Raw genomic sequence first — 25,364 nt, forward strand, 5'->3', positions numbered from 1 at the left:
ATAAAACATGCATAGTTTGGGCCTTCTTGCCGTGTAATATTCCCGTTCTGTGTTAAAGTATTCATGACAAAACCAACAATTCAAAAGAATTGACTGAGGTGAGAATTAATCTTATAAAGAAGCGCTCCCGGGTGTGTGAAGGCCTTTAGACTAAATAAACCATTAAAGCTGCTGCATGCAGAGTCTCAAAGCTTTTCTAACTTTTTGAAGTCACGTGGTTTTCACATATTTCTACTCCCCTTTACCGACAACGTCGCGGCTCTTTGCTCGTAACTTATTCAACTGAGATTCCGCGACGTCGGCTCGCTCCTCGGCCTCCTCCAGCTCATGCTGCACCTTCCGAGCTTTAGCCGAATGGATGCTGGTTTGTTCCTCCTGAAGCGTCACAGAAAAACAATATAAGAAAAGATACACATTCATATTTCACACAGTATTCATCTATTTCTGTTTTTACTCACCGCCTCTTCACACTGCTGCTTATACGCTTTCACTTTCAGTTGCAGTTTGTTCACCAAATCCTGAAGCCTCGCCACGCTCTTCTTTTCCTCCTCTGCCTGAAACATTCAAGGCGTCACATCTCACATTTTGCATATTCATCTAGTGAAACTCTCGGTTATATAACACAGGATACAAACTTTTACCTGATAAGTGAGCTCTTTGATTTTCCTCTCATATTTGCGTACGCCCTTCATGGCCTCGCTGCTGCGTTTCTGCTCCGAATCCAGTTCATTTTCCAGCTCACGCACCTTAAAAACACAGAGTTTAAATCACTTCTCGTTCTGTTTTCTTCTCCACAGATTAACGGCTGGATTCATACCTTGTTTTCAAGTTTCTGGAGCTCCTTCTTTCCCCCCTTCAGAGCCAGCTGCTCGGCCTCGTCCAGACGCTGCTGCAGGTCCTTCACCGTCACCTCCAGGTTCTTCTTCATCCTCTCCAGGTGAGCGCTGGTGTCCTGCTCCTTCTTCAGCTCCTCGGCCGTCATGGCGGCCTGTGTGCAAGCGTCAGCTCACTGTGAGATTTAATCTGCACAACCTCGTTTAGAAAGTGCGTGTGTGTGTGTGGGGGGAGGGCAGACTTACATCCATGATGGCTTTTTTGGCCTTCTCATCGGCGTTCCTCGCCTCCTGGACCGAGTCCTCCATCTCTGACTGCAGCTGAGCCAAATCTGACTCCATCTTCTTTTTCGTGTTCAGGAGGCTGGAGTTCTGCTCGTTAGAGAACATTTAGATTCATTAAAAGTGTGAGTGGTTATACGGTCCATTTAGTTCAACTCTCTGGTGAGATTGTTCTCTCAGCTGCTGTTTAAACTCAAGAATGAATCTCATTTTAGAAATGTTTGCTTTCTAACTGAGATACATGAAGAAAAATGAGAATAAACAGTAAGTAGTATCTTAGATATTATGTCTCCTCTCCTCTCCTCTCCTCTCCTCTCCTCCTCTACCGTCCTGCACATCGTCTCCTCACCTGAGAGTGCAGCAGCTGAATCCTCACGCTGACGTCAATCAGCTCCTGCTCGGCCAGCTTGCGACTCCTCTCCGACTGCTCCAGCGCCGCCTCGATCTCCTCGTTCGCGGCCGTCATCAGGTTGATGCGTCGCTCCGCGATCGCCAGCTGTTCCTTGAAGTCCTCCTGACTGTGGAGCGCCTCGTCCAGATGGACATGGGCTTCCTGGGACAAAACATATATATATACATCGGGCTGACGTTTCCATGTGAACAGAGAGAGAGTTTGCGTTAACAAACCTTCAACTGAGCCTGCAGGTTCCTCAGCTGCTTGGTGGACTCGGCCGCCTGGCGGTTGGCGTGACCCAGCTGGATCTCCATCTCGTTCAGGTCCCCCTCCATCTTCTTCTTCGTCCGGACGGCGTCGTTTCTGCCGCGCGTCTCGGCGTCCAGCGTGCTCTGCAGCGCGTCCGCGGTCCTCTGGTGGTTCCTCTTGAGCTGGTCGAGTTCCTCGTCTTTCTCCGACACCTTTCTGTCGACCTCGGACTTGATCTGATTCAGCTCCAGCTGAAGGTGCAGGATTCTGGCCTCCTCGTGCTCCAGGGACGACTACAGAGAGAAAACCAACACTTGATTGTGGTTATTTAAAAAAAAAATGTATCTTATAATGTTATTTAAGGACAAAAACACAAACCTCTACTTCCTCCAGAGCTGCCTGGGTTTCTCTCTTCTCCTGCTCCGCTTGCTTCGCAGCTTTCTCCAGCTCCTGGAGAGTTTTAGCAGATTGCCCAACTTGCTCTGAGATTTCTGTAACCTCCTCTGAAAATGTAAAGAAAAAAAACATGATCTTCGTGGGTTCAATTTAAAAACCAAACGGCACCAAATGGACGACGTGTTTGCAGCTCACGCTGAAGGTTTTTGTTCTCTCTCTTCATGGTCTCCAGACGGTCCACAGCCTCCTCGTAGGAGTTTTTCAGCTTGAAGAGTTCCGTGCTGAGCGCTCGAGACTCTCTCTGGGAAACTTCCAGATCTGATTGACTCTCCTCATGTTTCTGTTTCCATTCAGCCAGAACCTAACAGAGGAGGACAACAGCATGTTGTAGCCAACGCAGCTGCAAATGTTTCTGAAGAGGATTAATAAAATAAAGCAGACCTTATCAAAGTTGCTCTGTCTCTTGTCCGAGGCGGCGTTGGCTGCGTTGGACCTTTCCACCTCGACCATGAGATCCTCCACCTCCGCCTGCAGCCTCTGCTTGGTTTTCTCCAGAGACGCACATTTGACGTTCGATGCCTCTTTCATTTCCTCAGAGTCCTGCAGCCGCTGGGCCAGCCTCTTCCTGTGAACCGGACATAAACCGTGATCAAGAGGAAGAAAACACAATCATAGAAAAAGAAAAAAGAACACGCTGCACAGCTCTTACTTCGCCTCCTCGAGCTCTTCGGTGCGTTGGATGGCGTCCGTCTCGTATTTGGTCCTCCACTGAGCCACCTCGCTGTTGGCTTTGGACAAACAGCGCTGCAGCTCAGCTTTGGCCTCCTGCTCCTCCTCGTACTGCTCCCTCAGCAGCTCGCAGTCACGACGAGACGCCTGCAAACCGTGAGCCAGGCCGCTTCTTGCCTGTAGAAGTGAGAACAATACACAACATCTGTTTACTGACTGAATGAAAACTGCTGTAGCTGCATGTAAAGATGCAGATAAAAGGTTCCTGTTTGGTTCGTAAGCATGAGAGCACGCTAGTGACGCAACACGGAATCCACCGGTTTGATGCCGTTCGCTTGTTTTTAGTACGTGCCGATAAAAGCAAAGAAGAAGAAGACTGCAGGCGTGGTTAACAGAGATGAAAAAACTGCACAACTTTAAAAATGTCCAAATTATTTATCAGGATTATTCGTTGATTTTGGGGACAACATATTTAGATTGTACTCTGATTGTTGTGCGACAATCCTGCTAAATGAAAATAAGACCTGTCCGTATTCACAGAGGAAGCTTCTTCTCTTGACTGCAGCCGTTTGGGAACGTTTTTTTCAAGTGTTGCCTCTGCAGGGTGAGCGTGCAGCGTGCATGACAGCCAAAACATCTGGATCGCCCCCTGCTGGCTGGCTGTTAGTTTAGGAAGCGCTTGATTTGCATTTCAAACTGTCAATATCGCAGTAGATCGTGTTCATTTAATTGTGGGAAGTCAAAATCGTGATCCCAATTATCATTGAAATTGTGCAGCCCTAGTTTGCAGATTAATTTTCTGTCAATCTAATACTCGACGTTTCCTTTGACATGATTTCTAGCTGCTTCTCTGCTAAGTTGTAAATCATAACCGACGTAATTGTTTCCTTCAGACCTTCATCTCCTCGTCCAGAAGTCTCTTCAACTCTTCGATTTGTTGACTGCCCACAGTTTTGACTCTGCTCAGCTGGGACAGAGTGATCTGCTTCTCCTCCAGCAGACGTGTGAGCTCACCTGTTCACAAGAAAGATGAGATTTCGTTTTGGATTATTTATTAATTAGTCTTACTTTGTATAATGTCTTGGGTCGTACATGTGTTGAATGTACTTGTCTGCACTTGTTTTGTTCTCACTTTTCTACACAATAAAAAAAAAGAATAAAAATGACACAAACTAACTCGTCTCTCCATCTTGAATCATGTTTGTATTGATAAACGTACCGTTTCCTGTTTGTTGACGGGCACTGAGTGTCGTGGAGTCACTGAGGGACCTCTGAGCTTCATTGGCTTTGGTTTTATATTCATTCATTTGGTCTTCAAGGCTCCTGCACAGTTTCTCCAGGTTAGCCTGAAACATTGACCATCAGATTCAAGGACTCAAGGATTCAAGGATCATTTAGTCATGATGCAACACAGGGATGCACAACGACATTCAGTTGCAACAAACACATGAGAAACAAAACAAAAACAAAACAGTCGTACATTCCTCTCGTGCATTTTTTTCATTTGCATCATAAGGAATGTAAATAAACAATTCTCTGGGCAGATGATATGGCCGACATCTTCACATTAAAAATGAAAAATTACAAAAAACAAACATTGTCCATCAACTTTGAGCACCATTAATATAAACAGAGTCACGAGCAAAAGATTTAAAAAAGAGAACATCTGTCTCTTACCTTGCTCTTCAGGACACTCTCCGCGTTGCTCACCACGTCGTCGACCTCCATCCTCAGCTCGCTCTTCTCCTTCTCCAGCTTCTGCTTGACCCTCTGCAGGTTGTCTATCTGGTCCCCGAGCTCGGCGACGCTGTCGGCCTGCTTCTTGCGCAGAGCCGCGGCGACGGCCTCTTGGTGCAGCGTGGACTCCTCCAGGTCTCGACGCAGCCGCTGAAAGTCGGCGTCGCGCTTCTTGTTCATCTCGGTCTGATTGGCGGTGGCTCCTCCGGCCTCCTGCAGCCGCTCGCCGATCTCGTCCAGCTCTCTGGACAGGTCGCGCCGCTGCTTCTCCGCTTTGGCTCGAGCCGAGCGCTCGGCCTCGATCTCCTCCTCCAGCTCTTCAGCCCGAGCCTGCACGGGGGGAGATCGTAGTCACTTGGTGAAAAAAAATGTGGATTCACAGGACGGTAAAGAAACTGTGTTGAAATCGGTCCAGTGTTGTTTTTAACCTGAAGCTCTTTGATCTTCTTCTGCATTTGAGTGTTGAGGACTTGCTCGCCATCGATTTTGCACTGCAGGCTGCTGATTTCAAAGTCCTTTCTAGAAAAGAGGGAATTCTTTCAGCGAGCGTATGACCCTCACACACTCAAATCTTCAGTGGTAATTATTAAACCTAGTTGTATCCGTTATGCGTCTTAGGATATACATTATGCGGTAATGAATCATTAAAACAATATCTCACTTTTTCAGTCTCTCCTCCATTTGGTGCCTTTCGTTCTCCAGGTCCATGATGGTTTCCTGCGACAGCTTCACGTCAGCCTCCAGTTTCCTTCTGGATCTCTCCAGGTCTGCGCTCACCTTCTTCTCCTGCTCCAGTGAGCCCTCCAGCTGCAAGAGGCGTCCAAAAACCAGTACGTCAACCAGTAGAACAGGGAAACCAAAACCAGAGAACATTATGCAAATGACCCTGACGATCCAATCAAAAGAGAACTATTTCGTTGTCAGACTTACGTCGTCAACCTGCTGCTCCAGCTTGATTTTGGTCTTCGTCAGAGAGTTGGCTTTGTCCTCCTCGGCCTGCAGGTCGTCTAACGTCCGCTGGTGCACCTCGTGCAAAGCTCTGATCTCCTTCGTGGACTTCAGCAGTCTTTCCTCCAGAGTAGTGAGCTCCTCCACTAAGTTCTTCACCTACGGAGAGAAACCATTCCACACAAGTTAAGATACTTTGAGGTCCTTTTAGGCAACTTTCGACTTCTGCTCCACTCCATCTTTTTACTTTTAGAGTGTGGTATTAGGAGCTGAATACTTCTTCCACCTTATTTTCTGTGGCGTATTTCTCCTTCTCCACTTTGACGATGGTGAGTTCCAGGTCGTCGATGTCCCTCTTGAGCTCCGAACACTCGTCCTCCAGCTTCCTCTTCTTCGCGGTGATCTCGGCGTTGATCTCCTCCTCTTCCTCCATCCTCTCGGAGAACTCTTTGACTTTGGCCTCCAGGTGGATCTTGCTCTTTATGAGGCCTTCGCACCGCTCCTCGGCATCGCACAGGTTCTCCCTCTCCTGGAGAGCAGGGCCACAACGGTGCAAGGTTATTTCTTTCGTTTTTTCATTGTTTAGTGTGTATGAAACAGACATCTCTGTTGTTTACGCACCGCTTGGATTTGAAGGTAAAGGTCGTTCTTCTCCTGGACGAGCGTGACCATCTTCTCCTCCAGCTCCTTCCTCCGGGCCTCCGACTTTGCGAACTCCTCTTTGAGTCGCGAGAACTCCTCTTTCATGTTCTGCATCTCCTTCTCGGCCTCCGCACTCCGCAGCAGAGGCTTGATCTTGAAGTAGAGCCTCATCCAGGGCCAGTTCTTCACGTTCATGAAGGATCGGATGTTGTACTGGACGATGAAAATGGATTCTCTACGGAGCGATAATGAAGACTTATGTAATAATATAGATACTTAATATAGACTCCCCATATTCTCACGTATTCATTTAACTAAAGTCACCAGAATATGACAGAAACAGATTCGTCAGCAGACCTTTTCTTCACCATCTCCTTGAGCCGCTGTCTGGTGACGTAACCTCTGGAAACAGCCTGGATACGAGTCATCAGAACAGCCAGACGCTCGTCCCTCATCTCCTCCAGCAGACCCAGCAGGCCGGCTTTGAAAAACACCTGTTTGTTGTGTAGAGACGACATTTAAATGGAAAATAAGTTAATATCATTCAGGATGAGTGGGTCTGTTAGAATGAAGTGTTGCAGTCTGGGACAAAATCAAGCAAATAATTCGGTAAAAAGTCCATTAAAGTCAGGATTTTTAAATGTGCAGCACTTCAAGCTTCATAGTCTGTATGAAATGTGCTATAAAGATTATTATTATTGATTTAATCTATGTGTCAGATAATGGAATGGAATTAAATTTGCAGTTATAGAAGAAGTACTAGTAAAATATTCTGTTACTAGTAAAAGTCCATTAAATACTTTACTTCAGTAAAAGTACAAAAGTATCGAAATATAATCAAAGTAGAAAAAGTAAGAGTACTATTATGCAGAATGACACATTTCAGAATAATATATATTATATTGATGCATTAACGTGTTCATCACTTTAATGCTGCAGCTGGTAAATGTTAAATATACTGCTGTGTAAATTAATCTATAATCACACGTCATAATTAATTAATTATTCATATTTTGTATTAATAATCTGAATCTGCAAAGTAAGTGATGTTGTCAAATGAATGTAAAAAAAATACAATATTTGCTTCCAAATTGTAGTAAAGTAGAAGTAAAAAAGTAGCACAACACAGAAATATTGAAGTGAAGAAGAAGTACCTCAAACTGTACTTAAGTTCAGTATTTTATTTATATAAATATGTAATATAACATGTAAATATTTAACGTCACAGTGAACGTTTTCACAGTTTTACTGTAAGTAGCTGGACACGAAGATGTAATGAATACTAAGTAACGAAACGTTCACATAAACAGGAACGAACAGCGTCGGATGTTTGGGGATGAAATACCTTCGTGTATCCGAAGCGGTACTGAGCCTGGTCCACGTCGATGGAGGAGAGCAGCTTCTCTGAAGCCTTCTTGCTGTCGATGAACTGACCCTCCGGGATCGCACTGGCGTTCAGAATCCTGTATCTGTCACAGAGAGAGTTGAGGGTTCAACGCCGCTGAGTTTGTTCCTGTGTGTGTGTGTGTGTGTGTGTGTGTGTGTGTGTGTGTGTGTAACACCACAGACCACACAAACGGAGTGTGTTGTGTGTTACCTCTGCTTGAAATCTCCGTAGAGGATCCTGCTGGGGAATCCCTTTCTGCAAATCCGGATTCCTTCCAGCACGCCGTTACAGCGCAGCTGGTGAAGGACCAGATGGTGATCCATGGACCCTACGAGGAGGCCACAGTTTGGGTCAAAGTTCAACACATGTTGAAGTAACTTCTATCTAGTTTATTGTGTTTTTAGTCCGGATTGTTTTTCATGAAACTTGGTGTTAACCTGACGCACCATATGGTTTGTTACACAGAAACATTTGGGGAGTCGTCGTTGCAAACCTCTCTCATGTCTGTACGGGGGAACACGTAGCTGGAGCCAGCAGCTCGTTTAGCTTAGCTTAGCATAAAGACTGGAAACAAAGGGGAAATCTCATCTTCTCTCTTCAGCTTCAGGATGAACACATTTCTTCTCACCTGGCGTCTTGGTTTCATTTGGGATGATGCATCTCACGAAGTGTGGATGTGTGGACCGGAGGTTGGCCATCAGTTTATTCAGGTTCTCCTGCAGGAGATCAACAGATTACAGTCTCCAGACATGCTATTAGTCTTCTGCTTAAATTAAAGGAATGTAACTGTTTTTTTACATGAATAAACAATTTTACATAAAATATAATTAAATGTAATTGTCTCTTAAGAATGTATCTGGCAACTTATTCCACTGACACAGAAATCCATCAAAGTAATTCCTTCAGCTTTGATCTGATTCATTGATTTTTACCCTGAAAACGGCAGAAACCGTCTGGAAAGAAGAGCCCTTCTTCTTGGCACTTCTCTTACTTCCACCAGCATCTACGGAAACACAAGATATACAACATTCCTCACTCTGATAAACCGTGTAGATCGATTTAATCTAATTGTAATAAAGCGTCATTAAAAAGTGAACCGACCGTCGGCTGCGGAATAGGTGGCGAAGAGCTGAGAGAGCAGCTTCAGGGAGGCCTTCTGGTAGAGCTGCACCACGGTGTCGTTGAGCGGGTCTTTGTTCTTCTCCAGCCAGCCGCTGAGGTTGTAGTCCACGGTGCCGGCGTAGTGCATGAGGGAGAAGTGGGCTTCGGCCTTTCCTTTGGAGGGCTTGGGCTTCTGGAAGACGTTGTTCTTCCCCAGGTGCTGGTCGTACAGCTTGTTCTTGAAGGAGCCGTCGGTCGCCTTCGGGAACATGCACTCCTCTTCCAGAATGGAGAAAATGCCCATAGGCTGCAGGACGGCAAAGCCGATTAGTGTCGGGAACGCTTGCGTCTGTTGTTTGATTTAACATTTGGTGTTCATAAAAAGACGACGCACCTTTTCAATGAGCTCGATGCAGGCTGCCAGGTCCATGCCGAAGTCGATGAACTCCCACGCGATCCCCTCTTTCTTGTACTCCTCCTGCTCCAACACGAACATGTGGTGGTTGAAAAACTGTTGCAGCTTCTCGTTGGTGAAGTTGATGCACAGCTGCTCCAGGCTGTTCATCTGGATCAAACATGGATTCAAATTAATAGAGAAATATAGAGAAAAATATGGGTTTTATGACATTTTTTTTTTATCATTTCGTTCAACCTCGAAAATCTCAAACCCCGCGATGTCCAGGACGCCGATGAAATGCTGTCTGGGGAGTTTGGTGTCGAGCTGCTTGTTGATCCTGGTGACCATCCACAGGAACAGCTTCTCGTACACGGCCTTAGACAGAGCGCCCATGGCATTGTTCACCTGTAACCAGCAAGGGAGGAAGTATTCACATCTGTTATACTGTAAAAGTACTAATACCACACAAGTAAAAGTCCTGCATTCCAACATTACTTCAGTAAAAGTACGTAAACATGTACTTTACATTCATATTCCTGCTGCATTAATGTGTATGTCGCATGTTTGTAACTCCTTTATATCCTGTTGGCTGGTTTAATCTACATCAATGCATCATATTCTATAAGATCATCACGTGCTTGTAGCGTCTCTGTCCTGTGAGAAACCTCGTATCTCTAAAAAGAACAAACATTTTCACTGAACATGCTCAGCACTCGTGTTCAGATGTAGGAACCGTACCTGCCGAGGAGTCTGACCTTTGGTGACGTACTCGTTCCCGACCTTCACTCGGGGATAACAGAGCGCCTTCAGCAAATCAGCCGAGTTCAGACCCATGAGGTAGGCGACTTTGTCCGCCACTGTGGAACAAAAACAAGCGCACACACACACGGAGACGTGAAGCAGCTGAAGCGGGCGTAATGTTGTAAGCGTTAACGCTGACATAGTGACGCCTGACTTCAGCTCAGACGTCTCACCCTCGGTGCCGTCGGGCTCCGCCTGCTCCTCCCTCTGCTTCTGCTTGAACTTCATGTTCCCATAATGCATCACGGCGCCGGTCAGCTTGTAGATGCCGACCTTTTCCTCCGCGTTGAACCCCAGGATGTCGATGGCTCTCTGAGGAACAGAAGCACATGTTGAAGCATCTTCATTAGCGCTTTTTCATCTCAGTTTAGAGAAAATACATCATATTATTTTATATTATCTGTATTTAAAGTGTCGACAAACCCTCCCTCCACCTGAAATGATATTAAAAAAACTAAGAATAATGATATATATATTAAAACTATAAATAAATAAAATAAAAAATTATAAGAAAATTCATAATATTAGATAATAATCTATTATAATAAATCTATATAATAAACAATATGCAATTAAATGATATATAGATACATACACATATCTACATGTACATACATGCAGAAAATGTTCTTATTGATCTAGTAGTATTAACACATTGAGCAGCCTTTGTTTTAATATATATATATATATATATGTATATATACATATATGTATATATATATATATATATATATATACGTGTACTCACGTCGGTGGCCATCAGCTCCTCGGGGTCGTTGATGCTCAGCACGCTGATCTCTCCCTGGCTGATGAACGGGTAGTCGTACGGGTTGGTGGTAATCAGCATCATTTCTGAAATGAAACAGTGAAAGTGTTGATTTCTATATATCGAGGTGCAGCGTCAGATTCACAACCCGTTAAAAGAACAAATATTTACCGATTAAATCCGGCTTCTTGTTTGACAGGATCTGATAGAAGATGTGATAGCTCCTCTCCGCCAGCAGCTGGAAGGTCACTCTGGATTTCTCCAAAAGGTCTGAAGAAAATGAATACAAATGGAGATAATATATAAATAGCAGTGGATACGGCAGATAATATATAGAAATAGAAATGGAAGATCAATGTTACTGATTTAAGCAAACTTACACGTTTCAATATCGGCTGAAGCCAACTTCCCCTTTGTTCCAAAGTGGATGCGGATGAATTTTCCCTAAAAAAAGAGTTTCAACACATTGAAACTGACAGTTGCTCTAATGTTTTGAGACTGAATAACAGTAGTGGAAAGTAACCAAGTATTTACCCAAATACTGTACTTAAGTGCAATTTTGAGGTACTTGTACTTAAGTATTTCCATTTTCTGCTTCTTTGTACTTTATTACATTTCAGAGGGAAATATTGTACTTCTATATTTATTTAAATAACTTTACTTACAAGTTCCTTTGCAGATTCAGATTACAAAATATAATCAACTAATTAACACTGGTGTCTTATTATAAATAACTTTAGACTTTATTGATCCCTCGCTGAAATGAGCAATTCTGCAAAAGAAGTTTTTATTTTATTTTTGGTTCTTTAAATATATTTTAATTCTAATACTTTTGTACTTTTACTTCAGTAAACATTTTAATGCAGGAACTCTACTTGTAACAGAGTATTTCTACACTGTGGTATTACTACTTTTACTGAAGTACCTGAGTACCGGAGTACTTCTTCCACCGCTGGTGAGAACTTCCATCTTTATCTTGATCTAATCCTCTTATCTCGAGATCTCAAGTTAATTATATTATTTAAATTATAATAAGTTTATAATAACAACTCTGAGCTTCCGTACGATCGGATCTGAACTCACAAATCGAGAGGAGTTGTCGTTCCTCACGGTCTTGGCGTTGCCGAAGGCCTCCAGCAGAGGGTTGGCCTGGATGATTTGATCCTCCAGAGTTCCCTGTGAACCCAAATCAAGAGTGAAAACCTGCAGCACGATCAATAAACGTCAGAACGTGAGATAAACGCTCTGAACCTGCATCTTGCTGGGAAGTTGCTCTTTCTTGCTCGAGTCCCCGACTGATGCAATTGTTGCAAAGTACTGGATGACTCGCTTGGTGTTGACCGTCTTCCCGGCTCCAGATTCTCCGCTGACAGAAGAACAACTCCAGATGAGTGATGGGAAAATATATTTTAGTTCTTCAAGTTCAACGGCAGACAAAGTGGAACTCACGTGATCAGGATGGACTGGTTCTCTCGATCTGTTAAAGGGAAAGAGATTAACGATCTATTCAGCATTCACCAACGACGCTTATTATAAAGTGTTTGATGATATTCTATCACATGAAGAAACCTGAACCAGTTATTCTGGTCCTAAAGGTTGGACTGGACCTGTCAGCATGTACTGGTAGGCGCTGTCAGAGATGGCGAAGATGTGCGGGGGGGCCTCCTGGCGTTTCTTGCCGCGGTACCCGGCCACCACCTCCGGGTTGTAGACCGGGAGCCACTTATACGGGTTCATGGTGACGCAGAAGAGCCCGGAGTACGTCTGCAAACACACCACAAGAGGACAAATGAAGAAAAACACTTGTTTTTTGGAAACGCCATGTTTGATTTGGTGCTGTATAGTTACGTAGATCATCCAGGCGGCGTAGCGCTCCTTGAGGTTAAAGAGCACGGCCGGCTCGTGCAGATGTGTCAGCAGGGCCATGTCCTCCAGCTTGTCGAACTTCGGAGGGTTCATGGGGCGAATGTCGTCCGGGTGGACGGTGACCAGCTGAGGAGGGGAGTCCGGTGTTAGTTTTTGTTCATTTTGCACGATTTAATAAAAGAATACATAGAAATAATATCTGCGCTGTGATATTATTCATCTCTGTTGTGTTTGTTTCATTTTATTGTTTAAATTGTGGAAAATGAATAAACTAAAGAAAGATATGACTTAAAAAGAAAGAAAGACAATTCAAAGGTCCGGTGAATGAAATGAAAGATAAGAAGAGATGACATGAGATAGACGACCCACCTTCCCATCCTCAGTCTCGACGGTGACCTTGGAGCCATCTAGGTTCCGGATCTTCCCCTTCACGTACTCGTGCTTCGGGTCGGTCACAAAGATCGCCGTTTTGGCGTCAAACGGCGAGTTCTGCGCCGCGATCCTCTCCCGCTCTGACTTGCGGAGGTACGGGGCGGCCACCCCGAATATCTCCATCTCGGCATCGCTCATTTTATCTGGCTGCAGTGAAAAAAACAACAACAACGCACTCAACAGCAATTAAAACTAAACAGATGTTTGTCAGAATTAAAGTGCTTACCAGAGTGCTGCAGAGCAAAACGAAGATTCCCCGCTCTCTCTCTCTCTCTCTCTCTCTCTCTCTCTCTCTCAGTGTTTCAGAAGAACAGAACAGACATCCTTCACCAGAACAAGACTTTAGCAGCTTTTATAAGCGGCGCTCGGGCCCGTCGGGCCCGTCGTCCCGGCGCCTTGTTCTCCTATATTTGGAGATCTGGCTTCTATAACGCCACCCATTGAAAAAAAAAAAAAAAAAGAGTCAAGTATGTCCATTTAGTATTAGGATTCTATGTTTAGCTGTATTGTGTCACTTTTTTAAACGGTTTCAATTGTAACCCCTTTCACGCCGCGTCCATTAAAAAGCAATGAATGCTAAGGACGGCAGCTTTAGGGGGCTTACGGGCCCCGACGCGGCGGGGCTCATTTTCTGGGATCAGGGAAGATTAGATCTGTTGGGGCATCGCTGAAATTCTGGCTCTGGCTGTCTGGAGAGCCGGGCTGATCACTCGGGACTGTTTGGGTTTTGTTTTTGAGGGCAGCCGGGCAACATTTATCACATTCCAGACAGATGAACCGGTTGAAGCAGCACTGTAGCCTACAGATGCTGTAGAAAAGCTTCTCTGTTCAGTTTATTTGAGCTGTTTTTAGTGATTTTGTGTGGAGCCGTTAGTGGAGAATCTTTATCACGTCAACTTAAACCCGAGGCCTGTCTCTGTTAAAGACGTTTCACAAGGTGTTTGTCTTTAAACGTGGTTTTGATGCATATTTAGTGTTTTATATTCAGCTTGAATGTCTGTAAAGTCTCATTTGTTTTGTGTCATATTATTTGCATATTGGTGGAAGCTTTGGGACCTTTGGACAGATTTTATGAAAAAGGCAGCGTGAAGTTTTAAAGACGAAAAAGAGTCTGAAGGCCTGAACACACTGGGGGTGTTCAATTAATTTGCAATTTCCAAACTGTTGTTTTTGTCTTGAATACTTTCAAACAGAATCTGAATATTTCGTGCAGAAAAAGAAACAATTTATTTGGGAACAAGGTCGTTTTTTTTAGGCATCAACCAATCACGTTGTGCCTTTATTTATGAAACACTTTGCAGTCCGAACTAAGATCGTAAACTTTATTACTCCTTTCAACCTTAACATTAGCTTAGCTTTAGCATTTTCGAGTCGTTTCAGATCGAGCAAACTTCGGCCCTAACAAAGGACTCCATCATGTTGCATTATGGGAACTGTAGTATTGACTGTTTTTGGAATTTATGAACTAAAAATCCGGTTGTCTTGGCCTTTTCCTAAATTGATTGTGTCTTTTGCTCTGAACTTTAAGTTAGTAGAATTCTGAAAGAAACTATTCCATCTAACTAAGAAATACTGCAAGAACATACCATAATATGAAGTATTATAAAATAATATATCTTCTCTTGACTAGTGCACTGCGTTATACTCTCAAGCCTCAAACCAACTACTATATCTTATTTATCTTACTTAGAAAAATGTAAAACCTCCACGCTCTCTGAGCCATTCAAATCGATTGTTCCCGTCTTGCACTCTTCCTTTGTTAGTTCTTTGACATTTTCTTATTATTTGTTATTTTACCTCTTACAGTTATCGGTCTTATACTATTGTTTGTTATGCACCAATCACCCATCCAAATTCCTTGTATGTGTATTGACTTGGCAATAAACCATTTCATATTCTGATATATCCATATGCACTTGTATTCACCCTTAAAAAGCACTTTTTCAACAGAAAAGAAATCAAATTTTATTTACTTTTTGCACTCCAACAACTTTTGCAGTTCCTCCTCGTAGCAGAGGAAACGATGAGGCGTCCTAGAGGGAAAAGAGCGGTACGATCTGTCTGGCAGTGCATCACAGACGCTCTAATTGGTGCTGATTTAATAGCCTCTTAATGTCACTTGAAGGTCTGGCGACAGCTGCGATTATAATTGGCTCCGGGCAGACAGACTTACAGACCGCCGACCCCATCGGTCGCGGTCTCGACACGACAACAAATGTCTGCGTGGACGTTGGACTGCGAGGAGGCCGCGGGATGTCAAGTCAAGGGGTCAAGGGGACAAGAAAGGGAAGAGGCAGGGGGAGAAAATCCTCTCATGAGCTGCTTGTGTGGGAGAGAGGTCGACGCCTCACCCCCGGGGGGGGGGAATAGATCTGATGACGGGTGCATCTGCACCGGATTAGGGGGTCAACGGGGGAGACAAGGACCAGCCTGGAAGTAAAACTACTGCAAGAAAAAATCTAATCATGTCAGTTGTCTTTGAATCACAAAACAGATGCACAGGGTTTAAATCCAGCTTCTTCAGCGATCATGTGTGAATCTAAACCGCTAAAAACAGTGAAAGCGAGATCCACATTCGGCGCGATTGATCTCCCGAGAGGCGTCTGATTGAGATCAATCGTCCTGTCGATCTAGATGTAGTTTACTTCCTGCTGTCGCAGCTTATGTTCACAAGTAATACAATAAATAAGACAGCAGGAGCTGTGACTGAGAGCGGTTTTAAATGAGAAGTAAATGTTTCTATTGGCTATTCTAGTGTCTTCACCTGCTTCTCTATTAAGGCAGTGAATTAATTCCCCTTATAATTAGTTGCATATGAACATAAAGGAAGCGTTTGGCATTGCGTTGTGTACTTTTGTTGCGTTTCTATTGTTTTTGTCTGCCTTCTCTGGTCTTATTCCACCACATCGTGAGCTGTGCCTCGACTCTATATTTCAGTCTCAAGCCTGTAGAATTCAGTTTTTATATTTCCATTAATTTTTTTTGCAGTTATTGTACAAGAAATGTACGTAATACATCATTTTCAACCAACAGCAAGTGCTACAAAACGTAAGCCACAGTTTTTAAGTCAAACTGGGGAATGTGTTCCAATACCCGTACCACCAGATTATTTAGTTTGTCCCAATACACAGTTTGTTAAATGCAGAATGCCTCAAATACCCGGATGTTCTACTGCATCTGGCTGCGTTTTGCAGAATTTTCCCGGCTGTTCTGACCCACAATCCTCTGCGCAGCGAGAACAACCGACTGACGTCATCCACACTAGAGTAGCTGCTGCTTAGCAAAAGCTACAAAGTCTCTAGCTCAGTATTTTAAGGTTAATCCGATGTGTAAAAACAACACGCTGCAGTGGGGAAACTACAATTTCTACTAATTTCTGTACAGATTAAACAAACGAGATAAAACATGTTAAATAAAGAGTTACAGATGAGTTTGTGTATGGATTTGGATATATTTGGACAGAGCTGTGCTAGCCGTTTCCACCCATTTCCAGTCTTTGTGCTAAGCTAAGCTAACGGGATGCTAGGTGTTGCTTCATACTTACCGTACAGATGTGGGCGTATTGGGGCTTTACATAGTGAACACACTACATATCTTTATGTACACACTCTCACTAAGAACTAACACGGGTGGATGAAATTAATCTTGTGTATTTTTTAGGATTACGAAGTCAAGAACTACTTAAAATGTTTCAGGAAAACAACAGTCGGCTTTTTGTTCTTACTTCTGCTTTAAAGTATTTCACGTTGTCTGAAACAGGCACATTGGAAACAAACTGAATAAAGTTTTAGGGTTAAAACAAACTATAATTAATCAATCCATCAAATGAATTTGTTCCATTCTGAGCGCCGCACGTGACGGCGAGTCTCCAGCAGGAATGAGCTCGGTGGTGTCGAGCTGCTGAGAGCTGAAACAACTGCTGTGTTTACGTTTCTAATCCCGCTTCTAAAAGGAGGCGCGCGACAGGTGTGCAGGCACGAAATATATTAATAAATCAATACTGGCTGCTGGCAAGTTCGGGTCAGAATCATTCTAATGTTGCTCTGAACGCAGCTCTTAGATATGAATATTAGATTTAGATTTTTTTTTCCTCATTAAACTTTAAGTGGAAGTCGTCGGCCTCCTCCAGCAAACAGTTTAATGAGATTATCAATCAGAGGCTGACCTCCGTCTGAAAGCAATTACTCACTCTGGGTGAGCTCGGTCTTCCTGTCGACACTCACGAGCTGAGAGAGCAGCGGTTTGAATTCAATACTCAGTCCAACGTAGAGAGACTTCTGCACAAATCCTCACAAAAAGATTAAACATTTCATTGAACCACAACACCAGTCTGTCTGTTCCTAAAACCGGCTGCTTCTGGTTGAAACCTTCAACCAGACAAGAGGTTCTAAACTGAATCAAACTGTACGTTTGTAAAGCAGATAACGTCGTTTCTCACGCCGGGTTTTCACTCTTCGACGATTACGATAACAGTCATTCTGGTCTAAATGATGACATCATCCTCTGAAAATGACACTAAAACACACTGAAATCACTTCACCTCACATTCAGTTAACAAACAATTAAGTTTATTGCATCTCAGATAAACCAAACATAAATAAGGTAATTGTAAATAATAAGGTCACTCTTAATAAATAAAGGATAGATGAATAAATTATTGTGTAAATCTGTTCTTTCCTAAAAGATCATTTCTGTTTTTGTAATTTTTGAATCAGGTTGTATTTTTCCACTTCTCTACTTGGACAACTTTTCAGAAAATGTTTCACCATCAAACCCTCCATCGTCTCATCACTACGTACAAATACTGACCATCTAAACGTTTGGTGTATTTGATCGTACTGATAAACCCTTAAATACTGACACTGAAGGACGTTTCAGCGTCAGTATTATAAGATATATCAGTTTAAACACACAGACATTTAATATGTTCATGTCCTCCTGTGTTTTAGGGCATCGATTGCCTTAATAAGGAATTTAATTTTTCATATCTCCTGTGAAGTTTCTGTAAAAACAGATTTCCTTGGAAATCCAATTTCTCGTTTCCCAATTTCACTTTTTACAGCAAACAAACATTATGTGTCTCTTCAAAGCTCTTATTCTGCTACATTTAGTCTTTCTGTCACTATTATCTCTCCAGAGATAAGATTATAGTGCTGGTTGAATTATTTGGATTTAAAATGAAACGAGGATGAAAACTGGTTCAGGATGCTGTTGCGTTTCCTGCCTCGACCACCGGGGGGCTCCAGAGTCACACATGCTTAAACTCTACACATACTGAAGGCGTTCACTACGTCCTGATCAATAGTTTACCACTAAAGCGTTTGGAAGTAACGGTCGATCAAACACAATAAAATATCCAACACGTAGCTGTATTTTGTATTTTTATCACAAAATCAAATCACAGGTTATTTCCTCATTCTGTGCATCAGAAATCAGAGTTATTGATCTCATGGAGATGATCTGTGCACATTGTTTTCAAACAGGAGGCACGTGTTGCTGCCTTTCACGCCATCAGTTTTCTGCTGCACACGACTGGTTTAAAAGGAATGTTACTGCAGACACTTTGTCCCACAGCATGTCCAGAATAAATACACATTAGTAGTGATTGAACCTGTCGGTCCGTAGAGGGCTTTTAAGCTGCCGCTCCCTTTTCCTTCTTGTACTTCCTCATGTGCGACGCTATGGAGCTGCTGATCTCGGCGCTTCTTTTGTTTTGTCCGAAGTACTCGGCAAACTCTCCGTCGGGTCCCACCAGGTACATGATGATGGTGTGATCCACCTGCAGGCAGCAAAGAGGCGAGGATTCAAATGTTTAGTGCGTCATGTTAGCGCTGTTGTGACGATGAGTTTGAGGAAGAAGGAGCAGGTCACACTCACGATGTAGTCGTTGTCTTCGTCCTTTGGTCCCTGACTGTAATAAACTCTGAAGGCTCTGGAGACCTGCTCGATCTGAGGCGTCGGTCCCGTCAGGCCAATCAGCTTCGGGGAAAAATCTGAAATATACACGACATGCATTATGTATTAGTGATGATTAGTATTTTTTGGTCTTCAAAATGTCAGAAAATGTTTCCTAAAAGGCTAAGAAGACGTCCTCCAACGTCAAATATTCACTTTACGGCCACAAAGGAGAAGGAAACTATCATAATGAGTTAACATTTAAGAAGCTGAAGTCTAAAGAAAGTTATTAATTTGTAAATGAAACATAACTGATTAAGTACAGTAACTATCTATGTATAAATGAATATATATGTAGATGAATACTGTGGTTCAATCAAGTCATCAGACAAAAGATAGATGTTTGAGGATTATTAGACATATTGATGTTTAAATTATTACTTCCTGAGATTACGTCACTGTTTTTCTGGCAAAACTGGATCTCTCGCCATCATTTTATCATAAAAATGCAAATAATGTATTCTATGTTATTCTGTCATATTAATGAGTTCATGTGAAATATTTTTAAATTTGACAGCAATACTTCTTCTTAAAGGTGCTCTATCTTTTAAAATCATATCCACTTATTGTTATTGTTATTATCACTTCTATAGATCTGACCTGAAGTCAGTGACGCGTGCGGCTGCAAAGAGGAAGAATCCATCCCATGCAGCGGTTTCGGGATGCTGTTTTGGAGCAAAGTTATTGGACATTTTGTTTTAAGTTTTTGGGAAATCTTCTGCACTTGATGCTGAAATAAAACCAGCTGCATTCTACAGATGTTGCACTTTACGTCGCTCACATTGACTCTGAAGATAATTTAGACATCTTGCTGAACGGTAAGCTGTCGTTTTTAAGAGAAACGTAATCGGAGGAAAACCTGCGTGACTTCAGTATTTAACATTTGTATCATAGTTTGGTTTGAAGAAGATCATTTTGATGAGAATTCCCCCAAATCTGTGGATCTTAACTCCCCTTCCTGTTGAAGCAGCACTTCCTGCCGTACAGTAAAGAGGAAACGTGTTCCTGTACCTTTCACATAAGCATTCATGGCCTCCGTCGTGTCTCTGTCCGGATCGATGGTGATGAGGATCGGCGTCAGGTTTGGAAGAGACTTTATTTTATCTGAGGAACAAAACAAGAAGACGACGTTTGAGGAAGAAACCCCGACACTGAATCTCTCGTTCATCACGAGTCCTGATGTTTTTAATCACCTATTTCATCCACCACTTCAATCATCTTCTCTATTTCGTCCGGGCAGATGTCGGGGCAGTGAGTGAACCCAAAATAGATGAGCACCCACTGGCCGAGGAAGTCCTCGCTCTTACTGGGTTTGTTGTTGTGATCGATGAGCGAGAACGGGCCGCCCAGCGCCGGCCGGCCGATCGACTTGGTCCGCTCCTTTTCAATCTCTGCAGACGAACAATTAAAGACTCAGACCAGCGCTCATTATTGGATAGCGCCTATTCAATTAGTTTTAATGAAAATCTACAATTTATTCACTTGTTTTACACATTGAAGAAGTAGAATACTTACGCTCCTCCTTCTCCTTCTTTAAATATTTCATCCCTCCGAGCAGAGTGCCTCCGATAGCAAACGTTACGGCTAAAGATTTCCACGTCACCGGCTTTAAAGAGACAAAATAGAATCAGAGGAATCGTTGCACTTCAACACGATGCTGAACTCTGGTAATGTTCTGTTCTTCACGGATGTTCAGAGATTCTCTTCTCTAACAAACTCTGAGGAGGTTTTTATTAAAACAAAGATTACAATGATTTTATTCAATGCGTTAGACTAAACTGTAAATATTCTGTCTGTCCTGAGAGAAACCGAACTATTATTCATAAACACTTCTCCATATGCATAAAGTCCCAAATATGTTTCTTGAAATAAGTTGTTTTTCCACTGATATACAGTCACAAATTTGTGGTAAAAATGCAAAAGAATAAATTGATTACTTTACCATTACTTCTCAGTTAATTCGTATTATATTTGAGTGAAGTCATGTCACACTGAGGGTTTGAACTTTAATCTTACCCCAGACTTCTTCTTCTTCTGCCCTGATGACGGCGGTGGAGGAATGGAGGAGAATGTTCTGGAGTGTTGAGCTGCTCTGCAGGTGAACCGCTGACTCACATGCACCTGTTAATGAGCAAACACAGGAGAAAAAGAGATGTGGTTAGAGTTAAAAACCTCTCATTACACTACAATATCTAGCCTTTAGTGGTTATAAAAACACACAGGTGTTGTGCCAAACTCCATTCAAATATGTGCTAATGTAACGTGGTGTTGCATGATGGGAAGACAGGTAACGTAACTGGAGACGTCTCTAAATTATTGAGTGTTTTATTTATTATTTAAGCTTTTATTCGTCCAAACACACCGACATCATACACAGATAGAAACAAATAAATAAAAATAAATAAATAAAAAAGACAAATAACCGTGGAAAAAAATAAACAAAACGCCTAAATTAATTAAATAAAATAGAAAAAAGAAAAAAATAAGTTTTATTTAAACCAGACACCTTTTTCGCCAGTATTTTGGTAGTTTTAAGAAAGGTTTTATCAAATGTTTCACTATAAAAATACACTGTGACGCACTAAAACAAAAAATTTGATTTTAATGTCAAGTTAAACTGAAATGAGTGTTACACAAATATGTGTTTTTTAATGCTAACGGAAGTCGTGTTTTAGGTGATGCGTGCGTTTATTTGCTATATTTCTGAATGGAGTCTGGTGTCACACCTGATACCGTCCGACAGCTTTGACCTACCAGGCAGCAGTGAACTGGTGACAGTTTGTGTTCCGGTCCGGTTTCCCTCCGTAAGATACTGTGTGCGAGCCTGACTGTTAGTATCCGAGTACTTGTTTGTAGGAGTTTAACGTTACTGTGAGACAACCGGCATCCCAGGCTGTGGTATAAAACACTCAGCGCCATGTCTGGACCTTGACTGAACCAACCGCTGCTCCAATGAGGAAGCGGTGACAAGTTTACAAAACGTGATAGCGAAGAGGAGATACGGCGTACAAACTGCTGTTCTCGAGTCAGTTCTACATATTCGTGTTAGGTTAAAAACGGTTGATTCGAAAGTAAAAAGGCTGCTCTCAGATCAGCGTCCAGATAGCCGTTACTTATGACAGGAAATGACGTGTTTTACATCTTCTTCTGTTATCTTGTTAGTCATAGTGCTCTCTGCTGCCCCCTGGAGGGCGGAAACTCATGTAACGTGGAGAAAAAAAAGTTTATGATTCACTTTGTTTTTTATATTTTATATTATTCATACATTGCACTTAATTTGACAGAAGATTAAGGTCTGAACTTTAAGACCCCAACAAAATTAAATAATAAACAAAATGAAATGGAACTTAAAGACACAACATTAGATGAAAAAAAACAAAAATCCTTCTTTAGGTGAAACCATTTAGCTGGCACATGTTTGTATTGAATGATACTAATAAAGGCTTCACTTAAGCAGCGTTCTTGGTCCAGGATTGTCAGTCAAAGAACGTAACAAAAGGAATATTTCATCTGCCAAAATAAGGAAGAAGTGTATTTTCTAAATAGCAGTTTGACAATGTGAAGGCCAGTTTGATCTCAGCTCCTTATGGATGTAGTAGTAAAGCCAGGCCACAAAGGGGAACACTGTGATGGAAACAGCTGTTGAGACTCTGAGCATCCCGACTGGAGCCCTGACAGAGAAGAGTGGAGTAAAGATTAGTAAAAAAACACACATACTGGGTATAAAAACAAGTGTTTCATCGATCATCTTTATATTAACAAAGATTTAAAACTGTTTACGTCTTCATTTTACCTTCCAGAGTGACGACACAGGAGAAGCCAAACAGCCGTCAACATGAGACCAGAAAATTCTCTAAAAGGAGGAAAAAATATATTAATGTCACATTATTATTTTACCTGAATCAATTCTGCTTATAATTGAATTAGCTATTGTTTTGTTATTATTTTATAGTTTTTAAAGTGATTCATGATTTTACTGTTGTTCGTGTAAAAGTGAGATCTATATATATATATATGTATGTATGTATGTATGTATGTATAAGTATAACAGACATTCATCCGTCCACATATACCTGTTCACATTCATTTCATGTGATTTCATTCTATTTTGCACAAACATTTACACGTTATTACTGATTATCTCCATGATTTTAATTCGCCCCACTACTTCTTAGAAACTCAGACTTTCCTCCAATTACTTATAACCACTTTTTGAGAGTCTGTTCCCGAATATCCATCATTTCAGGAGGCATTACCCCAAACAAAGACAATAACATAAACTATAATACCTTCTATTCCCCTTTTAACGGCAATCCAAAAACATCGTACAGAGAGTGAGCAGTAGGAATAACCTGTCATAATAATGTAAAGATAGAATGTAAAGTTGAGGTGTCTGATCTCTACAGAGCTATCAGTAAAGAGTCTACCTGCCCTCCTCCTGCTGGAAGATCTCAGTGATTCTCTCTCTGAAGAGTCTCCATCCCAACATGGAAACAACAGCGCTGGAGATCAGCACGTGGAGATCAGCCACGCGCCTCCAGGGCAAAGTCTCTGCAGAGAGGAAACCAACACATGAACGGAGAACCGCATCTGCAGCTTCTTGTACTGAACTGAGCTGCACCGTCGCGAGAGAGCCACGTGGCGGCGCTATCACAGCAGGAAATAAGATGCATTCAAGTGTAGGAAAACAGAAAGTAGCTGAATTCAAGGTAATTTAATAAGGTTTTAATTCTCATTAGGGGATACATTTACTACAGAGTTATCTGACTACCTGTCACGTGGGGTTTGAAGCCAACACATGCACACAGGACTGCAGGGACACCGTAACCAACCTGCAGCGGAAACGTTGTGTTATTAGGAAATTACATAAAGCAAATGTACAATATGTGGAATAACTGTGAGCTCACCATCCACACCCCTGCGTCTGGATCATTGATCTGAAGTAGATAAGATACAGCAGCATTGTGCATCGTGCAAACAAGAGACATAGTACAAAACAAGTATTAGAAATAAGTAATCAAACAGTAAAGAATATTAACTAAGTAAAAAAGTAAAAGTGATGCGTTAATATGATTTAAGAGGATGCATGAAGACGTTTTTATCCTAAAGTTAAACGCTCACCTGGACGTAAGTTGCAAGAGCGAAGAATAAAGACATTAAAAAGTTGCAGACTCGCCAAATGACAGAAAGCCACGACTTACAAACTTCTCCCATTGTTGTTTTGAACCTTTCACCTCCCCGCCCGGGCCAACGGGACCTAAATATGCAGGAAAACAAACGCACTGACCGCCGTGTTTATAGTGTGATAAACCGGTGAGGGACGTTCGTTTGGTATTAACTACGATTTACTGCATGTTGAGCTAAAATGTCACAATAATTCACAACCTAGTAAATGTCTTTATCTCCACACGAGACCAAACACCCTTTTTGATGTGATATAAACCCACAGACGATGAATTAAAGCGGATGTTCTTGTATGTTTGTGTGATTTGAGGTTGTATAACCGTCAGAACACGTCAGCACTACAGCCAGAGATACAGTCCGATAATCTAACTACTGTTTTTATAACAGAATTATATTCTAATGTGGAAGAATATATCTCAAACAGTCAGGTTTATTCATATTTAACTACGTTGGATTACATCTTGGGAGGTTTTCTGCCCCGGCTGACCCCGTACAACAAAATGAGCACACATTCTCCGCAGTGACGTCAAGGTACCCACGAGGCAGAGATGTGACTTCCGGTAGTTCTTTACAAAGTAAAATCAAAACGGTTTTTTTTAAAGTTTTGTTTATGGCTTGTTATGAAAATGGTTATCGGACAATAAATATAATCTTAAACAAGATAAATGTGTTTCAATTCTTATTGTTTTAGTTTATTATTATAATACAAAGTCAAAAGGCTAAACATACACACACGTATAAAGGGACAAAATAACAAGAACACACACTGAAAACAACAAAGACAAGGAAATAAATCTATAAAACAATTGTATTGTTACATATATTTTAAATACATTAACTTATTCATTTTTTTGGTGTATGGTCCAAAAAAAAAATCTATTTAATCGCAATAAATACAAAAACTAGAATCATAATCACTACATTGTACGGACGTTTGTCTTTTTCTCACAACATTAAAGACAATAAACACAAAATACATAAAAAAATGTGCTTTTTACTACTTACATTAGTCAACATTAGTTCCTTACTTTGCAGATAAAGATCATTAATACAAAATATAATCAACTAATGATGTTTGATATATTATTATACACAGCGTATTATAAGGTCTTTGAAATTAACTCCACATTTACCAGCAAAATTGCAATATAAAGTATTGCAATATCTATATATCTGCAGTATTGTGAACTGTGTATTACAGTTTTCCACCGTTGTATACACAGAAAAGAAATGAAAATATGCAAACGATTCTGAAAAATAGCATG

General features: G+C 41.9%; 3 protein-coding genes across 3 annotated transcripts; all 3 read right to left on the minus strand.

Moving 5' to 3' along the window:
- Nucleotides 1–231: 231 nt before the first annotated feature.
- LOC306709457 (myosin heavy chain, skeletal muscle, adult-like) lies at nucleotides 232–13,098 on the minus strand (the record flags this gene model as incomplete). Its single annotated transcript, XM_079177615.1, has 38 exons — nucleotides 232–375; nucleotides 459–554; nucleotides 642–746; nucleotides 818–988; nucleotides 1,080–1,205; nucleotides 1,465–1,668; nucleotides 1,743–2,051; nucleotides 2,137–2,261; nucleotides 2,350–2,515; nucleotides 2,596–2,779; nucleotides 2,864–3,060; nucleotides 3,779–3,897; nucleotides 4,103–4,229; nucleotides 4,561–4,950; nucleotides 5,049–5,139; nucleotides 5,282–5,427; nucleotides 5,551–5,727; nucleotides 5,855–6,097; nucleotides 6,190–6,445; nucleotides 6,568–6,704; nucleotides 7,556–7,679; nucleotides 7,808–7,925; nucleotides 8,226–8,313; nucleotides 8,530–8,600; nucleotides 8,699–9,005; nucleotides 9,093–9,263; nucleotides 9,351–9,500; nucleotides 9,834–9,952; nucleotides 10,070–10,208; nucleotides 10,645–10,748; nucleotides 10,834–10,932; nucleotides 11,043–11,106; nucleotides 11,746–11,838; nucleotides 11,914–12,028; nucleotides 12,112–12,139; nucleotides 12,270–12,426; nucleotides 12,511–12,654; nucleotides 12,898–13,098. 38 exons carry the CDS (start codon nucleotides 13,096–13,098, stop codon nucleotides 232–234), a joined length of 5,805 nt encoding a protein of 1,934 aa, XP_079033741.1.
- A 4,484-nt stretch (nucleotides 13,099–17,582) lies between these two features.
- On the minus strand, nucleotides 17,583–21,834 carry sco1 (synthesis of cytochrome C oxidase 1; the record flags this gene model as incomplete). The annotated part of the gene is made up of 7 exons (XM_079177103.1): nucleotides 17,583–18,739; nucleotides 18,838–18,953; nucleotides 19,927–20,019; nucleotides 20,109–20,306; nucleotides 20,431–20,521; nucleotides 20,932–21,036; nucleotides 21,670–21,834. The coding sequence occupies 7 exons, from the start codon at nucleotides 21,832–21,834 to the stop codon at nucleotides 18,593–18,595; spliced, it is 915 nt and encodes a 304-aa protein (XP_079033229.1). The 3' UTR covers nucleotides 17,583–18,592.
- A 355-nt stretch (nucleotides 21,835–22,189) lies between these two features.
- tmem220 (transmembrane protein 220) lies at nucleotides 22,190–24,156 on the minus strand. Its single transcript, XM_079178236.1, has 6 exons — nucleotides 24,037–24,156; nucleotides 23,823–23,852; nucleotides 23,687–23,747; nucleotides 23,343–23,466; nucleotides 22,709–22,768; nucleotides 22,190–22,586 (listed from the first exon to the last, which is right to left on the minus strand). Exons 1-6 carry the CDS (start codon nucleotides 24,127–24,129, stop codon nucleotides 22,454–22,456), a joined length of 501 nt encoding a protein of 166 aa, XP_079034362.1. The 5' UTR covers nucleotides 24,130–24,156; the 3' UTR covers nucleotides 22,190–22,453.
- Between the last annotated feature and the right edge of the window lie 1,208 nt (nucleotides 24,157–25,364).

This window comes from Pholis gunnellus (genome assembly GCF_910591455.1).
Source record: "Pholis gunnellus genome assembly, chromosome: 17".
NCBI lineage: Eukaryota > Metazoa > Chordata > Actinopteri > Perciformes > Pholidae > Pholis > Pholis gunnellus.